The sequence below is a fragment of the Agelaius tricolor genome, unplaced genomic scaffold, assembly GCF_023055355.1.
Source record: "Agelaius tricolor isolate 1412-34295 unplaced genomic scaffold, bAgeTri1.0.p SCAF_6, whole genome shotgun sequence".
NCBI lineage: Eukaryota > Metazoa > Chordata > Aves > Passeriformes > Icteridae > Agelaius > Agelaius tricolor.
The window spans coordinates 16,094,446-16,110,685 of record NW_027269266.1 but is presented as its reverse complement, the minus strand read 5'-3'; the positions used below and the strand labels follow the sequence as shown (position 1 = coordinate 16,110,685).

The window sequence follows — 16,240 nt, the reverse complement described above, 5'->3', positions numbered from 1 at the left end:
TGATTTTTCTGTGTTGCAATTGCATGGGTGCAGAAAATAAGTGACTGAATTTCTGGAGTCTGCTTCCTCTTAAAATGTGTATTTGTGGCTGCATTGAAAGCTCCTTTAGAACACCTGTGTTTAAAGGTGTGTTCTTCATTGTACAAGCAAGGCTCTGCTAGTGCTGCTGGAGTATCTTGCAGCAGCCATCTTCAGACTTGAAAAGACCTCAGTTTCTTATGTAATGTGATTTGATTCAGTTCTGCAAGTGACATTTCACATGAGTAAAGTAATATGTTTTCAGGTTTAAATAAATTCTACTGGACAATGATGTAGAAGAGGGAGAATTTGCAATGTTTGTAATAGGTGAAATTAGTGCCTGGCCTAGTAGTCTGTGAATAATGCTAACTAATGACAGAAGGAATGAAACAATTTCACAAACATTTTTGACCCATTTTCACACTGTCAGTCATTCAAAGTGTATGTGTGAGTGGAGCAACAAAACAATATAAATAAAGGAACTGAAATGTCTTCTAGTAGAAATACAAGTTGAAAAATGGAAGTTGCTACAACATAACATAGTATGCAGGGAAAGTAGGAGTGATCAAAAAAATGCTCTTCTGTATTTTAAAATTAAAGAAATAGATGCTTTTTTCTTGTCATCTCTGGAGGCCCTTCTTCTCTGGATGTGTCTCTCTTTCCACTTTCAGTGATGCCTAGAGCAAATATGCTCCTGCTTTTGAGTACTTGAAATCAAGTGAGATGAAACCAGGATTAGATTCTGGAGGAAGCCCCTAAGTTAGATTTTTGAAGAATAATAATGATCCCTATCATAACTGAATGGAACTGCTGTGAGAGCTGTTGTAGGGATCTGGGCAAACTTTGATGAACTTAAATGTGTTAATGAATGATCTACAAAGGAAATAATAATAAACTTCATTAAACCTGAAACCCATTAAAAAACCAAAAACTGCTTCAGGGGAAATTAAATTGTGGAGTGGAACATAGAGCTGAGGATGGGGCTTGGTAAACTGGAACCATTTGAAAGAAATGCACTGTGGCATAACCATATGCAGTTAGACACTGATGATGTTATGATGTAAAATGATAGTTCCATTCCATGGTACTCTAACCTGAAAGGATGAATTTTGAACAATGATTTTTGGGATCATACTGGACAAACACTCCATTGTGGTCTTCTGCTATAAGGCAGTGGCAAAACCCCCCACAATTTAGTCCTTTGTGGTATGAAAGAGTAGAAGATGAAGCATTATTGGAAAAGAGAAGTTAATCTATTTGTTTTAGTAATATATATAGTTCTACTGTCTGTATTTGAAAAGTATCTTGGGGAAAAAACCCAAAACAACAAAGCAGAAAACTGTGCAGAAAAGAGTAAAGAAGGATTCATGGGATGGAGAAAAAGGTTTTTTTGGGTAGAGGTTTAGTAGGCTTGCCTTACCTAAAGTAGCATGAAATGTTTCCTGTTGGAGTGTTTTGGCATAAAATATCAGCTACTAAGTAGTTGTGGAGAAAGTATAAAGACCCTGAACCAGAACAACTTTAGCTGGATGTGAGATCTCCACCTCTTGATGTCTGCAAATCAAAAATTGAAGCCCTTCTTGAAGTGATTGGGTGAGTCAAACATGAACTACTGGACTCAAGAAGAGGTTGATACATTGAAATTTAGTGTGGAAAGTAAAAAAAGAAAGACTCAGTGATTGGGCCCTTCTGGTCTTAAACTGATTTCGTAGAATCATAAGCACTCAAATTCTTTTATTTTCAGTCTGAGAAAAACTGCCATCTTTACTCAGTACAGCCTGAATTATCTTGTGTATTCTTTTTGTACTTAAATTTGCATGTTTGTTCAAACCACTCTCTGACTTAGAACATTGTTTCTTTTTAACAATATTTATTAATATTTATTAAAAATTCTCGCTAATCATAATGCTGTCAAAATATGACACCACTAGCATGCATTCTCTTACAGCCTTTTTTAGAAGAGTGTAAACAGAGTATCATTTTCTAAATATCTGTTTCGCATTGTCGTTCCCTGGTCTACATTTGTAAAGGTTGTGCTTTTGATTAATGCTACAGGGAATACCACCACTGTGTCTTTGCTTGGTAGAAGAACATGAAGATCATATTAAGGCAGCAGCTGCCTGGGCCTTGGGACAGATTGGAAGGCACACTACTGAGCATGCACGTCATGTGGCAGTAGCAAACGCGCTGCCCACGCTGCTCGATATCTTTGTGGACCCACGCAGCTCAGAAGATCTAAAAACAAAAGTAAGTAGATTTGTAGTATTTGCAGTATGGCATTTTAATTGTAATCAAGGGGTTTAAGTGCTTAAAAACGACTAAATTATGTGTTTTTATTGATGCTCACTGAGTCACAGCTTTCCTGGGTGCTGTGTCACTTATTAGGGGACTGGCTGGTCCTAATGCACGTGCATGTGGTGTATACCAAATCATATGCTACAGCCACCACAGTCTAATCCCTTTTTTTTTTCCCAGTTTAGATCAGAGTTGCATAGACCCATATTGCTGTAATTTCTTGTGACTCATTTCTAATTATCCACTTCTTTTTTTGCAAGTATAAGCTCTTGTAGAAAATATTACAGTCCTTGTAATAATTTTGCCTACATTTTTATTATTATAATAAAATTGTAACAGCTAATCAAGGCTCTGCTCTTTAAAACATGCAACTGCCCATATTTAGGGCCTTTGAGTGGGAGCCAGTAGAGTTGCAGTTTAGTAAAATGTATTTCTGAGCAACAGTAAGAATGCAATAGGACAGGGTATGATCTCCTATGTTGCACTATGATTCTCTATGTTCCACTGAAATACCACATTCCATGTAAAGTACCTTTCATATAGTAATTTCCAGTAGTCCAAAAATATTGAAGCCAAATTAGCTGTACCTGTGATCCTGCCCAAGAAGGTTACTTCTGCTTGTATCAGTCACCACTGAGTTTGTTTTCAGAAATATGCACCAATGCACAATTGTTTCACTCTCTCTTTTCCCCCCTGCCTGGACCGTACTGCACTTTGCTACCCCAGACCAGCAGCCTCTCCTAGTAAGCCACTTCTAAAATACAATCTTTTAAAATATGTTTTGATTTAACTTTCTTATTATATTAGAGTACTTCAATTTACCTTAAAGGGTCTACTCCAGCTTTCATTATAGTCAAAGGAAAATTGCCATTACTTTGACTGTAGATAACATAATAATAATATGATGCACTGTAGGTTTTGAGGTTTCATAAATCTAAGTAGAGAATTGATTCTTCATTAAGTGACCTGATAGATATCATAGTTTCTATTCAGAAATTGCCCATTGAAAATTCTGATCAATTTGCTTTTTTGATCAGACTTCAGTGATATATATGAATTCTTGTTTTCGTTGATATTTTACTACAGAAAGTTTATTTTGCATTTCAATAGACTAAGAAAGCCTTAAAGAGCATTCTTCAGAAATGCACATATCTTCCAGCACTTGAACCACTGCTTCATGAGGCCCCTCCCAGTATTATGAAGCATATTATTGGGCAGTTTAGTAAGGTAAGAAAAGGCTCTTCTTGCTGAGTAATATGTTAATTACTAATTGTTTTTTCCCATTTAGCTACTCTAAAGGTGTCATTGTTTTCTCAGGATCCTCAAGCATCCCCTTCCAAAGCAGTTTGGATCCTGTTCTTTTGTCTTATACAGCTGGATACTGTTTCATTTGGAATCTGCCATAATTCATCCTAAGACTGGGAAAACAGTTTCTTATAAGCAAGGTGTTTTTTTCTTCCTTGCCTCTTGAGATTAAGTGGAATATTAACTCACTGCAAATATTTTCGCTGAGCCAATGTATCACATAAATCCCAGTCACATCTGTTTTAGATAAACTACAAGCTGTCTGTACAGCAGTGACTTAAGTCAGATATTTTACAATAATATAAAGGCTTCACTCCTTTTATCCTGATTAATTTTCAGGCTCAAATAAGTGTAAAAATTCCAAATCTTTTCTCATCCCTCTCAATATTTTGAAACTTAGTTGTTAAATACATTGTTGATTTGAATGCAGCATGTAAAAGTGATACAATTTATTGAAAATATTTAAAATTTGTAAGTAATTGCTAACTAACTGGGAGACTTGCAGTGTCTGTAATGTTCAGCACATGGTGGGAATCCTGTTCAACTGCAGGCTATGTTTTGTGGGATAATCTGCAGTGTAACCTGTTAGCAGGGTATACCAAGCTCTGTGGGTAAGATGCTCTTTCTGGAAATGGCCAAGTAAAACACTCTTCATACTCAGTTCTGATTATGACAGATCTGGAAGCACTGCTGTTGGTAGTGCAGATTCCTGATTACATTGCCAGAGTTTCATTTCTCCTGTCTTCTTGCTAAGGCTCTTCAAAGACTGGAGATTTGCACAGAATCCAGTCTCTTTTGCTTCTAGTTCTGACTGGAGCTATTAATGAGCCAAGTGTGTAGCAATTGGTTATCCAGTGTATATTTGAACATTGCTTGCTATTGAAATGGTTTTGTGCCCTTCATATCAGCTGATATTTTGTTTTGTTTCAATTTTCTCCTTTGCCTATATGTTATTAAATGATACTTGTCTGGCATTTGCTCTTCTGAAGCGTTAATTTTAAGTTCTCTTAATTTTAAGTTCTCTGTAGTAAAAGCATTTGTCTCTCCTGTACCATAGCTTAGGAATTTCCTATTCTTAGAGCTGTGGTCTGTTACTTCTGTGGGCTTATTTATGGCACAGTAAAAGCCTTATTTCCAAGCTGTGCTTCAAAATGGGGTGCTCTTTGTTTTTCGTGCTGGACTGTGTATTTTAGCATTAGCATTTTCAGAGTTTGTGCAGTTCTCTGCTGTCTCAGGTTGGACTAGGGGAAGAGACTGTGTCTCAGAGGTGCTCTCTCTTTAGGGCCCCTTCTCAGAGAATTTTTTGCTGTCTTATCCAGGCTGGAAGTCACAGTGTGGAGGAGGAAGGCAGGGAAAGGGCCATATCCTGTCTCCTTGCTAGCTCCTCCTTGGCAGTTCTTGTTGTGGGAGAGATGTGAAAACAGACGTCTGCTCAGTTCCCACAACGAAAAAATCACAGTTGTTCCTGACACTTCTGTGGAGCATAGAATAGAGAGAAGTCTTTGTGCTCTCCTGCTTTTTCTTTACCTGTCTGTTGATTTTGTACAGACTAGAGGAACCACAGAAATGAAGGTCATTTGCCTGAATGCATGGAAGAAATTTTGTTCTTTTTCTTCATCCTTTTAGGCACTTCTTTCCTCATTTGAGGCTCTTGTTTTACACTGAAATACAGTCAAATTTATGGCTTCATGTCTGACCAGTGTGGAAGCTTACAAAATGTTTTTGCCCTCATAATCTGTAACTCTCAGAGTTGTTTTTAAACGCATCTGGTTTTGCTGTAGATGCAGCTGACATCTTGCATTATTTTTCTGTCTTTTTCTCTCTATTTTTTTTTTTTTAATAATATTGCAGCCCTATGGGCCTATGGACTACATGCAGTCATTCTCCCTCGCCTGGCCCAGCCCCCACCTCCCTCCCTCCCTCCTCCCTCCCTCGCTGCCGTCCTCTGGACAGAGCTGCGTACTGGCATCACTCAGGGAGCACAGAATGTTATTGTCTGATCATTCCTGCTTCTCATCCCCTTTGGCTGCAGAAACTTCACGTTTTTGCTTTGTGTGTGTGTTTGTAAAAGGCTTCCATGGCTACACAGTGTGTTAAAGGATTTTAATATCTAGGAATTTAATAGTAGCATGTAACGCTTCAAGGCTGTATTGTTCACTTGCAACAATTCTCAGTATTGTTTTCATGCACTAATCTATACTAGATCATTATAATGATATAAAATTCAGCTCTACAATTAAACTGTGGGAATTGACATAAAAGACCTGAATAACTTGGTTTAAGTGGAACAGATGCTGTTGTTATTCCACGTTAGTGTTTTGTTTTGATTATCTATTTATTCTCCACAATCTTATTGTCTCTGTAGGAATAATTCAAGAAATATTATTTATGTAAGGATAAATATTAAATTCATTATTTTATATATGTTATGTATTAAAGTACATTATAAATTATGTTGTAATCATAAAGGGCTGGTTTCTGGGTTTTTTTCCCTATACAGCTGGGTGTTATAATACAGTAGTCATTACAGATGTTGTTTCTCTAATTTTCCTTTTTATCTGTCCCCTGAATTAAAAACAAATAAGCAATATTTGAGCCTAGTGGCATACAGATTAATTCAAAAGAATTTTTTAAAATGTACTATTCTGTGTGTAGGTGTTACCACATGACAATAAAGCACGTCGTCTCTTTGTAACAACTGGTGGACTTAAAAAGGTTCAAGAAATAAAAGCAGAACCTGGGTCACTTCTTCAGGAATATATCAACACTATTAACAATTGCTACCCAGAGGAAATAGTAAGGTAGGGAAAATGAAATTTAAAGAACTCATACTTGTAACATTGTTGGATGTTTTTCACAGGAACAACACAAAGGAAGGATTTAAAATAGTAATTTAACTCCTATGTGAAATTTGGTTTTAATAAAACCAAAGCGTAACATTTGATTAATTGCCCCAGCAGTAACACAACCTCTGGACATGTACATTAGAATGCTTTCTCTTTTTGTATTTGGAATCAAATTTCTTTGTCTGTCAACAAAGCCCAAATAATCAGGCTCTTGCAGGAGAGTGTGACATAAAGTCAGTCCTGCACTGCCCAGATGGACTCCGAGTCTTCAGTACAGCCACTCATATTAATAAATGTCTGTGGGAAATTTATTTTGGTAACTTATTTGTGGATTACTTAGGCTCCAAAAATACAGGTATTGGTGAATCTTTGGTTGCATCCTTGACTTTCATAATAGTGTGTCTGAGCTAGAGTGTTCAGAGGCTCCTTTGAAACTTCCTCTGATGTACAGAGGGTCCAGAGGCTCTCCTGCACAGTTGGTCTGCCCACAGCTGCCCTTCCTCCCTGAGCCTCATCACAAGGCTTAAGTGTTATATAAAAGGACCATACACCAGCTGTCTGCACCAGGTTGAACTTTGCCCTTAATGAATACAGAAACACTATTAAATAGCTTACAGTCAAAATGTCACCATCCTAAATTGTAATAATGAGAGAAATGCCCTCCTAGATTCTAGATACCCATTTACCAGTCCTTCACTACATCAACACATCAGAAGGATGTTGTACTCATGTACTCCCTCTACAGGCTCTGAAAATCTGCATCATCAATTTTAATTATAGCAGCAGAGTTCTTCAGCTAATAGTAGCTAGAAACTAAGTCTGACAAAATGAAGGCCTGTTTGTCTCTACAAAGAAAAGCCAGTGGCTGTCAAATGGGTAAAAGCAAATTCATAAAGAAATTTTATTCTGCAGCTTGTACTTCAGAGGGAAAGAGGAATTTGTTTATGCATTTCTGGGTATTAATAATGTTTCTTTGTTATAGCTATTTTCCCCCCTGTAAATGAAAAAAGGTTACTCATCTAGCCTGGGATGTAATAAATAAAAAGGCCCCTCTGAGCATCTCTTGCTTGCCTGTCTGTGCTTCTGCCTGATGTTGGTTGTGCTGCCTGAGGCACAGCAGCTGTGATAGAATCCAGCTCTGGGTTTGTCCTGGAGACCTGTTATTTTAGGCTGTTTGCAGACTGAATACAGTAATGCATTGGAAAGTTAGCTTTACAAATCACAGAACTAATAGGAGGTTTAAAAAGAGTTTAATTATGCAGAAATTATCCAGAAAAATGAAAATTAACAAGGTAAATAGATTTTCCTTCAAGGGAAAGCATTGGGGATTTTTTGAGTATATTTTAGGCCTACATTACATGGAAGTATGTTCCTCTCTCTTTATAGTTGAAGCTTTCAGGGCTCAGAGGTGGCAGTTCACATGCCTGCAAAACTAGAAGTATACTGAGATGTATGTTTTTAGGATAATACAGTATTAAATTTCAGATTCTCTTAACCTGGAAAACAAGAACTAAATGCAGCTTTGATGCTTGCATATTGGATGCATGTAGTTGGAACATTGTGGAAAACCAGTTGAATGACAGCAGGACAGCAATGGAACTATAGAGTCCTACTCTAATGAAAACCTCCTGGGCAGTGTCCATCCTTGAGTGGCATTAGAGAGAGAGAAGGTCACTGTGACATTTTTTTTTGTTCCAGAACCAGTGTCCCTCTCATGGATGTAGACTTCATGTGAGTTCTGGGGTGTGTGCTTATGTCTGACAAGCAGCAGCAGACTATTGTCATTTGCAGCCAACAGTTCTGTGTAAACTCATGCTTTTTTGTTGAAGGCCATCATTTCAAAAGAAGCCAGCACCTACATTTCTTAGTAAAGACAATGCTTATGGCAGCTGAACCAATCTAAAATGTAGCTGCTTACCTACATGCCTTAAAAGAAGCTAAATATATTTTTAAAAAACTGACTTCCAAGTATAAATGATTATGTAAGTTGAAAAGAAGGTTGTTAAAACATTGTAGGGGAGTAACTGTAGAATGCCTTGACCAGTGTTTAATGCTAGGATTTTTTCCTGATCAGTAGAAATATGCATAGTATTTCATTACTTTGCACAGAACATGCCTTGTAGTCTAACACACAAACAAAATGCTTCTCTTTCAGGTATTATTCCCCTGGATATTCTGAGATACTCCTGGAAAGGGTGGAAAATTACCAACCAGTTTTATAAACTTCAGTGTTTTATTAGAGCTACATTTCACATTTATGCGTTTATGACTGTAATACAAATACAGCTGTTGAAAGCCTTGCTTGATTCTCAAATCTCCTTCTACTTTTTGAACTACTGAAAAAGCTCAACAATTTTAGCAAGCCGTATTTTGTTCTTTATAAACTTGTTATAAGCTAAGTTTTTGTTCCTTTTGTTTTACTTTAACATTACTACCAGATATTGCCACATACATGAATGGAATTTCATGCAGGGGTGATGATTTATCACAGAAGCTTTTTTAGAATCAGTCATTTCCTTTTCCTTCCACAAGAAAAGTTTGTTATCTCATTCAAATTTTAGCCCTCTCAGTACTATTACCATTTTCTCCTTTTGCCTTTGTATATTGTTTAAAGCTTCCCAGGCTTGATGAGGGGAAAAAAGCTGGCCCCTGTGCTTTTTCTAATTATGGAATTCTTTCTGCACTGAGATATCTCCTACTGCTACCTTTGAGGAAGTAAAGTGTTGGGATTTTAAATCTCCAAACATGTTAGCAGCAGCTAAACAAAGAAATAATCAGAGATGAAGATGATACAAGGGCTGAATTCTTCATGATATGGTAGTGTGGTGATCCTGGCCTGGGAGATAATGCATCTTCTGCAAAAGTCCTCCTAATTAAGGCAGGATCTGCTGTGGAGGAAAGGAGCTATACACTATTTGGTCTGTGCATGGTTGTTCCTCTTGGGAAGGACAGAGTGAACTCAGAACTCCCATGGACACAAGGGGAAGGACCCTGGGAGGTTTGGTTTGCAGGGGTCAGCAGCACATTGGTGTGGCTCAGAAGAGAGGGGCTTTGCTTGGCTGCAGGAACACTGATGGCAAAGTTCTGAGGACACTTGGGTCCCACTGATTGGACTGATGGGACTAAGATGGCTTAGGATTTATCCTTCAAGAGCTGAAATAGCTGAAGAGTTGAGTTAAAACACATTTGGAACTTAAGTCTTGAAGCTGCAAGATCACATCAATGTAGAGGTATGAGCTCTTTCCCATCTGAAGAACACCCTGAAACTATTTTTACCTTCTTTTGGAGAGTGAAAAGACTTTTACATTCTGCTTACTCCTCTGGTGTATCACACAGCAACAACCCTCTAATCTTCCCTAATATGTAACTGTCATTTACCATTTTTTGTTCTAACCATTTTTCTTTTTCTCATTTGCAGAAGTTTGGGGGAGTGTTTGTTGTTTTGTTTTGTTGGGGTTTTTGGTTGTTTTTGTTGTTTGTTTGTTTGGGTCTTTGTTTTATTTTGTTTTGTTTTGTTTTTGTGGGGGTTTTTTGGGTTTTCTTTTTTTGCTTTGTTTTTTTAAAAATTTTTCCTGAAGACTATTAAACGGTGTTTCTGGAATGGGATATGGAAATACTGGCAGCCACAAGGAAAGACAATATTTGAAAACCTCCACTGGAGAGAAACTTACCTATTTTCTTAAACATATAACTGAATGGGTTTATAAAAGGATAGTCTCATCTATTACTTGTAAAGCAGGAGCAAAGACTGATTGCAGTTGGAAATTATTTAGGGTGGCTTTTCTTTGCCAAATTCCAAATTACTATTTTTTTTTTAATTCTTGCCAGCATATTTTTCAACAGTTCACAAAAACATGGGTGGGCTATCCTGTGTTAAAATTTATTTCTACAGAGGGCTGTGCTCCTGCTGTGAGGTACTTGGTGCTCTCAGACTCTGCAGGGGATGCACAGTACCTTACTGTATGGAGACTGAGACAGAAGCTGTTGGTGTCATGAATGTTGGTATAGAATCCACAGCAGATGGGTTCTTTCCTTAGCCCACAGCTAAGTGAAAAGCCTTGGAACTGACTAGCTTCTACCAAATGCCTTTTTGATTTTAGTGTTTATATTCTGACATTAATGCTAGGATATTCTGGCACTATTAATGCCAGTGGAAAAACTTTGAGACTCTTAGCAAGATTGTTGTTAAGAGTCAATAATTTTAAGTCAATACTCAATAATTTTCTCACGAGCATTATGGATATTTAAAAATCAAATCTCGTACAACCTCTGAAACAAAATGCAATGGAAGGGATTCAAGAGAGTCTTGAAGGATTGGAAGCCTCTGTTTTCCCTGGCAGAGCAGAAGTGGTGCAGAGGGCTGTGTGCAGATGGGAGGCAGCAGAGGCATGGATGGAGCTGTGTCCCCACGGCTTCCTCCCTCGTGTGCTCGGGAGCACCCCCACCCCACACAATGCTAATGTATATGTTTTGTGCAGAGAGAGCAAAGAGGCTTCAGTCCCCTGACAAATGTGCTCCTGCTGTGTCACACTGTGCTACACTGTAAGGATTCCACAGGGTTAAATTTCAATGCCTAAACAATTTGTTCACAGTCTTTTCACAGTCTTTTTCTGATTCCTGACAAAGGAAATGATTGCACAAGGCAAACCTTCAAAGCGATCTGATTGTGTAGAGCACAATCTAAATCAGACCTAGCATAAATACATCTTTACATCCCTGGGCAGCTCTGGCCTAGGCCAGTGGCTGTTTGGCCCCTTGTTGCAGGATTCCTGGACGATGCCACATCCCATTAGGCTATGGCAGTGCAAAGTCCTCTCCCACATAGTTTGAGACCCCAGCAGTTGTTCTTTGCTGGCAGGCTGCTTCTCTGCCTGCACAACCACCTTGTGGCTGGAGGCTTCCCTGGAGGAACACAGGTCTGCACAACACAGATCTAGCCCTTTACAGCAGATTTATTGCTAATTTGTATTTTACTAATGGAACTATGGCAAGAATTGCTTTTTTTCTTGTAGTGTTTCAAAAGGCATTTCTTCAGTGTTTCTGTTCCATCCTCTCATTTGGTTTAAGTCATCATCTAAAACTATATTAATGTTTGTAATAGCTGCTCTGGCAGGCTTCAAGTGTGTATCATTTGTCTCAATTTCATATAATAAAATGTAGATTTGCATTTTAATTCGTTCAAATGCTGTTTTCATGCGAGTGTGTGACTGTGGTGCTAGAGAAGATGAACAACAGGCTCATTTTGCAGCTTGGCCCCTACACTGCCTTTGGATGTTTGTTTCAGCTTACCACTCAACAGTGCCTGCTTTGGAGCTTAGGACATGCAGGCATTTCAAGTAAGAGTACCTCTCACAGAGGTGGCTTATTAAGACACACAAAGATAATTAAGCCAGTGCTTTGGCAGAAATAAATGTAAGCCTTTAAAACATTTTGCCTGCTCCTTTGACTGTGGCATTGGGACTTTTCAACTCAAGTCTCTAAAGATCTTCTCTGGGGGCCTGAGCCGTGATTTCTGTCTGTATTACTGCAGTTATTATTACATCTACAGATGTAAACCAGGGCCTTGACAGAACTTGTGGATGTGTAGAACTTGTACCATATTTCATTCAGCAGATGGATTAACTGGTCTACAAAAGCTCCTTTCTTTATCTGAATGACTGGAAACCTAGAGGATCTGAAAAGGGGAAATTCAAGGAGTTCAACTCTTGTGCATATAATATGTTCTGCGTGTCCAGAGGGATTTACCAAGGGATTGCTTTGTCTCATCTGAAGTGATCAAGCTGCTGGAGATCTGCATCTTAACAAACAAATGAACAAAATGTTGAAGGAATTGAATGGAACTGGTGGAGGAAATGAACCTCGTATTGTGATGTAGAGCATAAAGTTACTGTAATTAGGAAGTGGATGGAGTGTGAGTAGATCTTCAAGTGTTCTTGATTTGGTCGAGGGGGTTGTGAATTAGGCTGGCTCAAGGGGAGTTTTAAACATGGAAAATACCAGGGGATGCTTTCAACTTTGTTATAAATTGGAGTCCTCTGAGTTCTGGATATGAAGGGGTGGCAGACAATTGTCTCACCATGGGAAGAATCTGTGAAAGCATGCTTCCTTCAATTTCTTCCCTAATGGCTGCTTGGTTTCCAGTATCTTGGTTGTTGGAATTTTAGATCTCCTTTTGTGAGGGGGAAGGAAAAATGGAGTAGGACTGGATTGCAAAGCCAGTGGTTCCACTTCTCACACTGACATAGGATTGCTTTTATGGTCTTGGATAATTATTACAAATCCCTATGATTCATCATCTTCATCTGTGAAGTATCTGTTCTACTCCTTTGTTAACTTACAGAAGTGCTGGGAAAATTAAATTCATATGAGAGATTGATGCAGCAGAATTTAAGTTCTTTATAACTAATACCATATTCAGAAAGAAATATTTTCAAGAACCTACAAAAATTTACCTAGATTTTTAGAATTGGAGTTGAACTAGGAGTCAATGGATCTTGTGAGTTTCCTCATCTGATAAAATTTAAAGGCATCACAGAGAAAGAGGAAATTATTAGATCTTGTGACTATACTAAAACTATTGATGTTATTTTTGTATAATACTTCACTGATAATATTGATGCTACCGTGCTTTATTCTGCAGCCAGCTCTGTAATTTAGCTGGTGAAAATACTAATTACCTTATTACCGCTGTACTGTATTTCTAGATACAGCACAAAAGACTGAGTTAGGAAATAGGTATAAGCAACACTAACACATATTTTGATGATGAGAATGCCTTTTAAACCAGGAAATGGTTTGTGCTGCCTTTCACAAGAGGTTCCTCCTCGTTCATGGCTGTGTCGCCCCTGCCCGGAGGTCGCATTACGAGTTCCGAGTGCTGAGGGAGTAGAGCTGCTGTCCTAGCAGAAACTGGTTGTGTTCACTCTCATGCACCAGCAAGCCATGGAGAAGAACAATGCAAGGCTGCTAATGTCACCCATTTAGCATATTTCCACAGACATTTTGAAGGCTTGCTTTTTCTTCACAAATATATGCTTGTTCCAACTCCAAATTGAGTTAAATTATAGGTACCAAGATTAACATTAGCTGTTCTGTATTTTATTCCTTTTGTTACAAAAGTTAAACTTCCAGAGGTGAGAAAAGTGTTTTAATGTATTTCTTTAAAGCAAAGCTTTTGATTACTTGTTTGTGTCAAATTTAGCAGCAGAACTCTTCTGCTGCATAATCTTATGATGAGGTCTGTGCCCTTTGCTCTCAAGGAAAGTTTTGTCGTCACTGATGCAGACTAGTGATGTGTTTTATCCCTGTTGTCCTATTTATAATTTGGTCTGATGCCCTCTGAACACATTCACCTTTCAATATTAGGTCAGTGTTAAAGCCCTTATCAACCTAAAAGGTTGGATTACTATCAGGATCCAGCCTTTGTTGCCCCACAGTGCTATAAATTATATTACAATCTATTGTTAAAAATTAATAATATGCAACATAGAGGTCTGATGGAATCATGTTAATGAGAACACCGAAGCTTCATTGACTTGCAATATCATTAGAGCTCTGAGACAGGTTTATAGCCTTGTGCAAACTATATTTGTGCTGGTTTAGACACAGTATTTATTTGGTCACACCCAGCCAAATGTTTCCTTACTAAATTAAAATAAATGCTGGTTAGTTCAATGAACTACAAAGATATATAGTGTAATTTCAGGTTCTCAAGTCACAGAAAATAAGCCCCAACAATGGAAATCAGCAGAGAATCAAAAATGATGGATATACTAGAGTGAATATGAACAAAGAGGGAAGGGAGTTCACTGGGTTGGGTGCAGTTAATATTTTGTGACTCAAGTAATGTGTAAAATTTGGAAATAACAGCTCCCATTTCTAGTCTGCCCTGGTCTTTATGTAACTCCTCTCTGTATAGACATATGTACACACTTGCAAGCATAGTCAGCCAAAATGCAATCAAAATTACATCTGCTTTCACAAGACTTGCCTCTGTAAAGCATCTTTAGGGGCTGCTGGGCAGCTCCTCTGCTCACTAATGCCAGCTTTATGGTACTAATTTCCATCCAGAACAGCAGCACACATCTGATTTCCATTGCAGTGAGAATCAGGCACTGGATCTTCATCACCTGTGCTCTGAACAGCTCTGCTTTTTACTGGAAGCAAAGCAGAAGCAAGAAAATTACTTCCCTGCTTTCTTCTCCAACAGTGCTTCAAATGAGGGAATGGTAGGAAAATCTTTCTAGAACTGGGGAATGGCTCATGCTCTGTGTTGGAAACATGACCTGCAGCCATGCAGAGCATGAGATGGAAGGGGAGGTTGGAGTAATCAGTAACATGCAGGGGTCTCAGCTCTTACCTGCTTTGGGAAATGGATGTCAAGGAGGCTTCAAGTTCCCCATGTCCTTTCATGGGTAACACCTCCTTGCTGTAGCTGGCCCTGAGTTGGGTCACAGGGCTCTGCCTCCTGCTCTGGGGACAGGTGATTGCTTCAGTGACACCGTGACAGTGCTGCTCATGCCAGCCAAGCATTGGATCATGATTCACACAGACATTTTTATTTCATGGAAATGGAAAGGAGGATAATTTAAGCAATTTATAAGCAGTTTAACAATATGAAACTTTCTTGCTTTCAGTCACTCCAGAGCAAATCCTGCACCAACTTATCTATGAAGGCTACAAGGTCCTGTAGCACAAGAGACAGGGAAATTTGGCAGGGGGAGGCTGAAGAGGGTTCAAGGAGAGTGGGCCTTATGCTAGTGCTGCTTGTATGCTGTCACAGCTAGTGGGTGGAACATAAATTGCTCTGTCCTTAATTGCATGGGTCAAGACCCCACCCAGCCTTGGACAGAGGTACCACACCCAGAGCATGTGCCTACAGGGCTGAGAGATTACAGACTCCTCTCCCTGCCTCCATCCCATGTCCACTTGGCATCAGTGCACCCACCTGACCTTGCTGGCTCTGGCACAGTGAGGACTTCCAGCTCCTCAGGATGTCCCAGGGGTGATGTTCATAATGCTTTGAGGCTGAAAACTGCTATGAGTGCCACATGCTGGTAGCATTCATCAGTGCCATCAATGTGTAGCTGACCATAGCTCATTTTCCTGGGATAATTCCCTTGGTTAAACTGAAGCAAATGAACTGTTTTGATGACAATGTTTTAAGAAGCTGCCATTTCAGAAGCTATAGCTATGCCTGTAATGTATCACCCTGACCAACAGCAAGAGCAGAAACTTGGCTTTCCCTCTGAAGTGTGGAGCTGCAGCTTGGACCACCTCTGCTTATTTTCATATTTTTTTAATATCAGACATGACCTAGTAATAAAATCTGTTAAATTTTTTGCCATGGACTGGAATTATCTCTAAAAGGTCATGAATGACTACTTTAGGCCTACCCCTCCCCCTCCTAAGTGATTTTTAAAATCCAGATTTGTGTTTATTCTAATGTAGTCGTGCAATGTGAATGTTTGGTAAAATTGCCATTTAATTTACAATAGAAGACTGCTTTAGCAGCTGTTTTATAGCAGTTTAACCACTCTGACCTAAATGACTGTTCTTAAGAGATTGAAAAGTAATTGAAAATGTAAAAAAGTCCAGGACCATCCTTTTTTTTTCTGAAACATCTTTCAAATGGCTTACAAACAACTTGGATTCCTCTGCAGAATTCAGATTAGAGAGGAAAGAATGTCAGTTTACTGGGAATTGTTCTCTGACCACCTGAGAAAAATGAGTTTTTCATCCCCTTGAACATCATCTGGAGCTATAATAAAACATGC

General features: G+C 38.7%; 1 protein-coding gene across 4 annotated transcripts in view; it reads left to right on the top strand.

The window, feature by feature from the left end:
• SPAG6 (sperm associated antigen 6) overlaps window positions 1–15,810 on the top strand; it is a 41,203-nt gene extending 25,393 nt beyond the window's left edge. For 2 of the 4 annotated variants that reach the window (XM_071428829.1, XM_071428830.1), the window contains 4 exons: window positions 2,074–2,265; window positions 3,424–3,540; window positions 6,274–6,419; window positions 8,620–13,544. In XM_071428829.1, the coding sequence (XP_071284930.1) occupies window positions 2,074–2,265; window positions 3,424–3,540; window positions 6,274–6,419; window positions 8,620–8,686 (522 nt within the window). In that variant the 3' untranslated portion in view covers window positions 8,687–13,544. Of the gene's footprint in view, window positions 1–2,073; window positions 2,266–3,423; window positions 3,541–6,273; window positions 6,420–8,619 lie in introns of all 4 variants that reach the window. The other 2 variants (XM_071428827.1, XM_071428828.1) reach the window with 2 other exon arrangements.
• The last annotated feature ends 430 nt before the right edge of the window (window positions 15,811–16,240 follow it).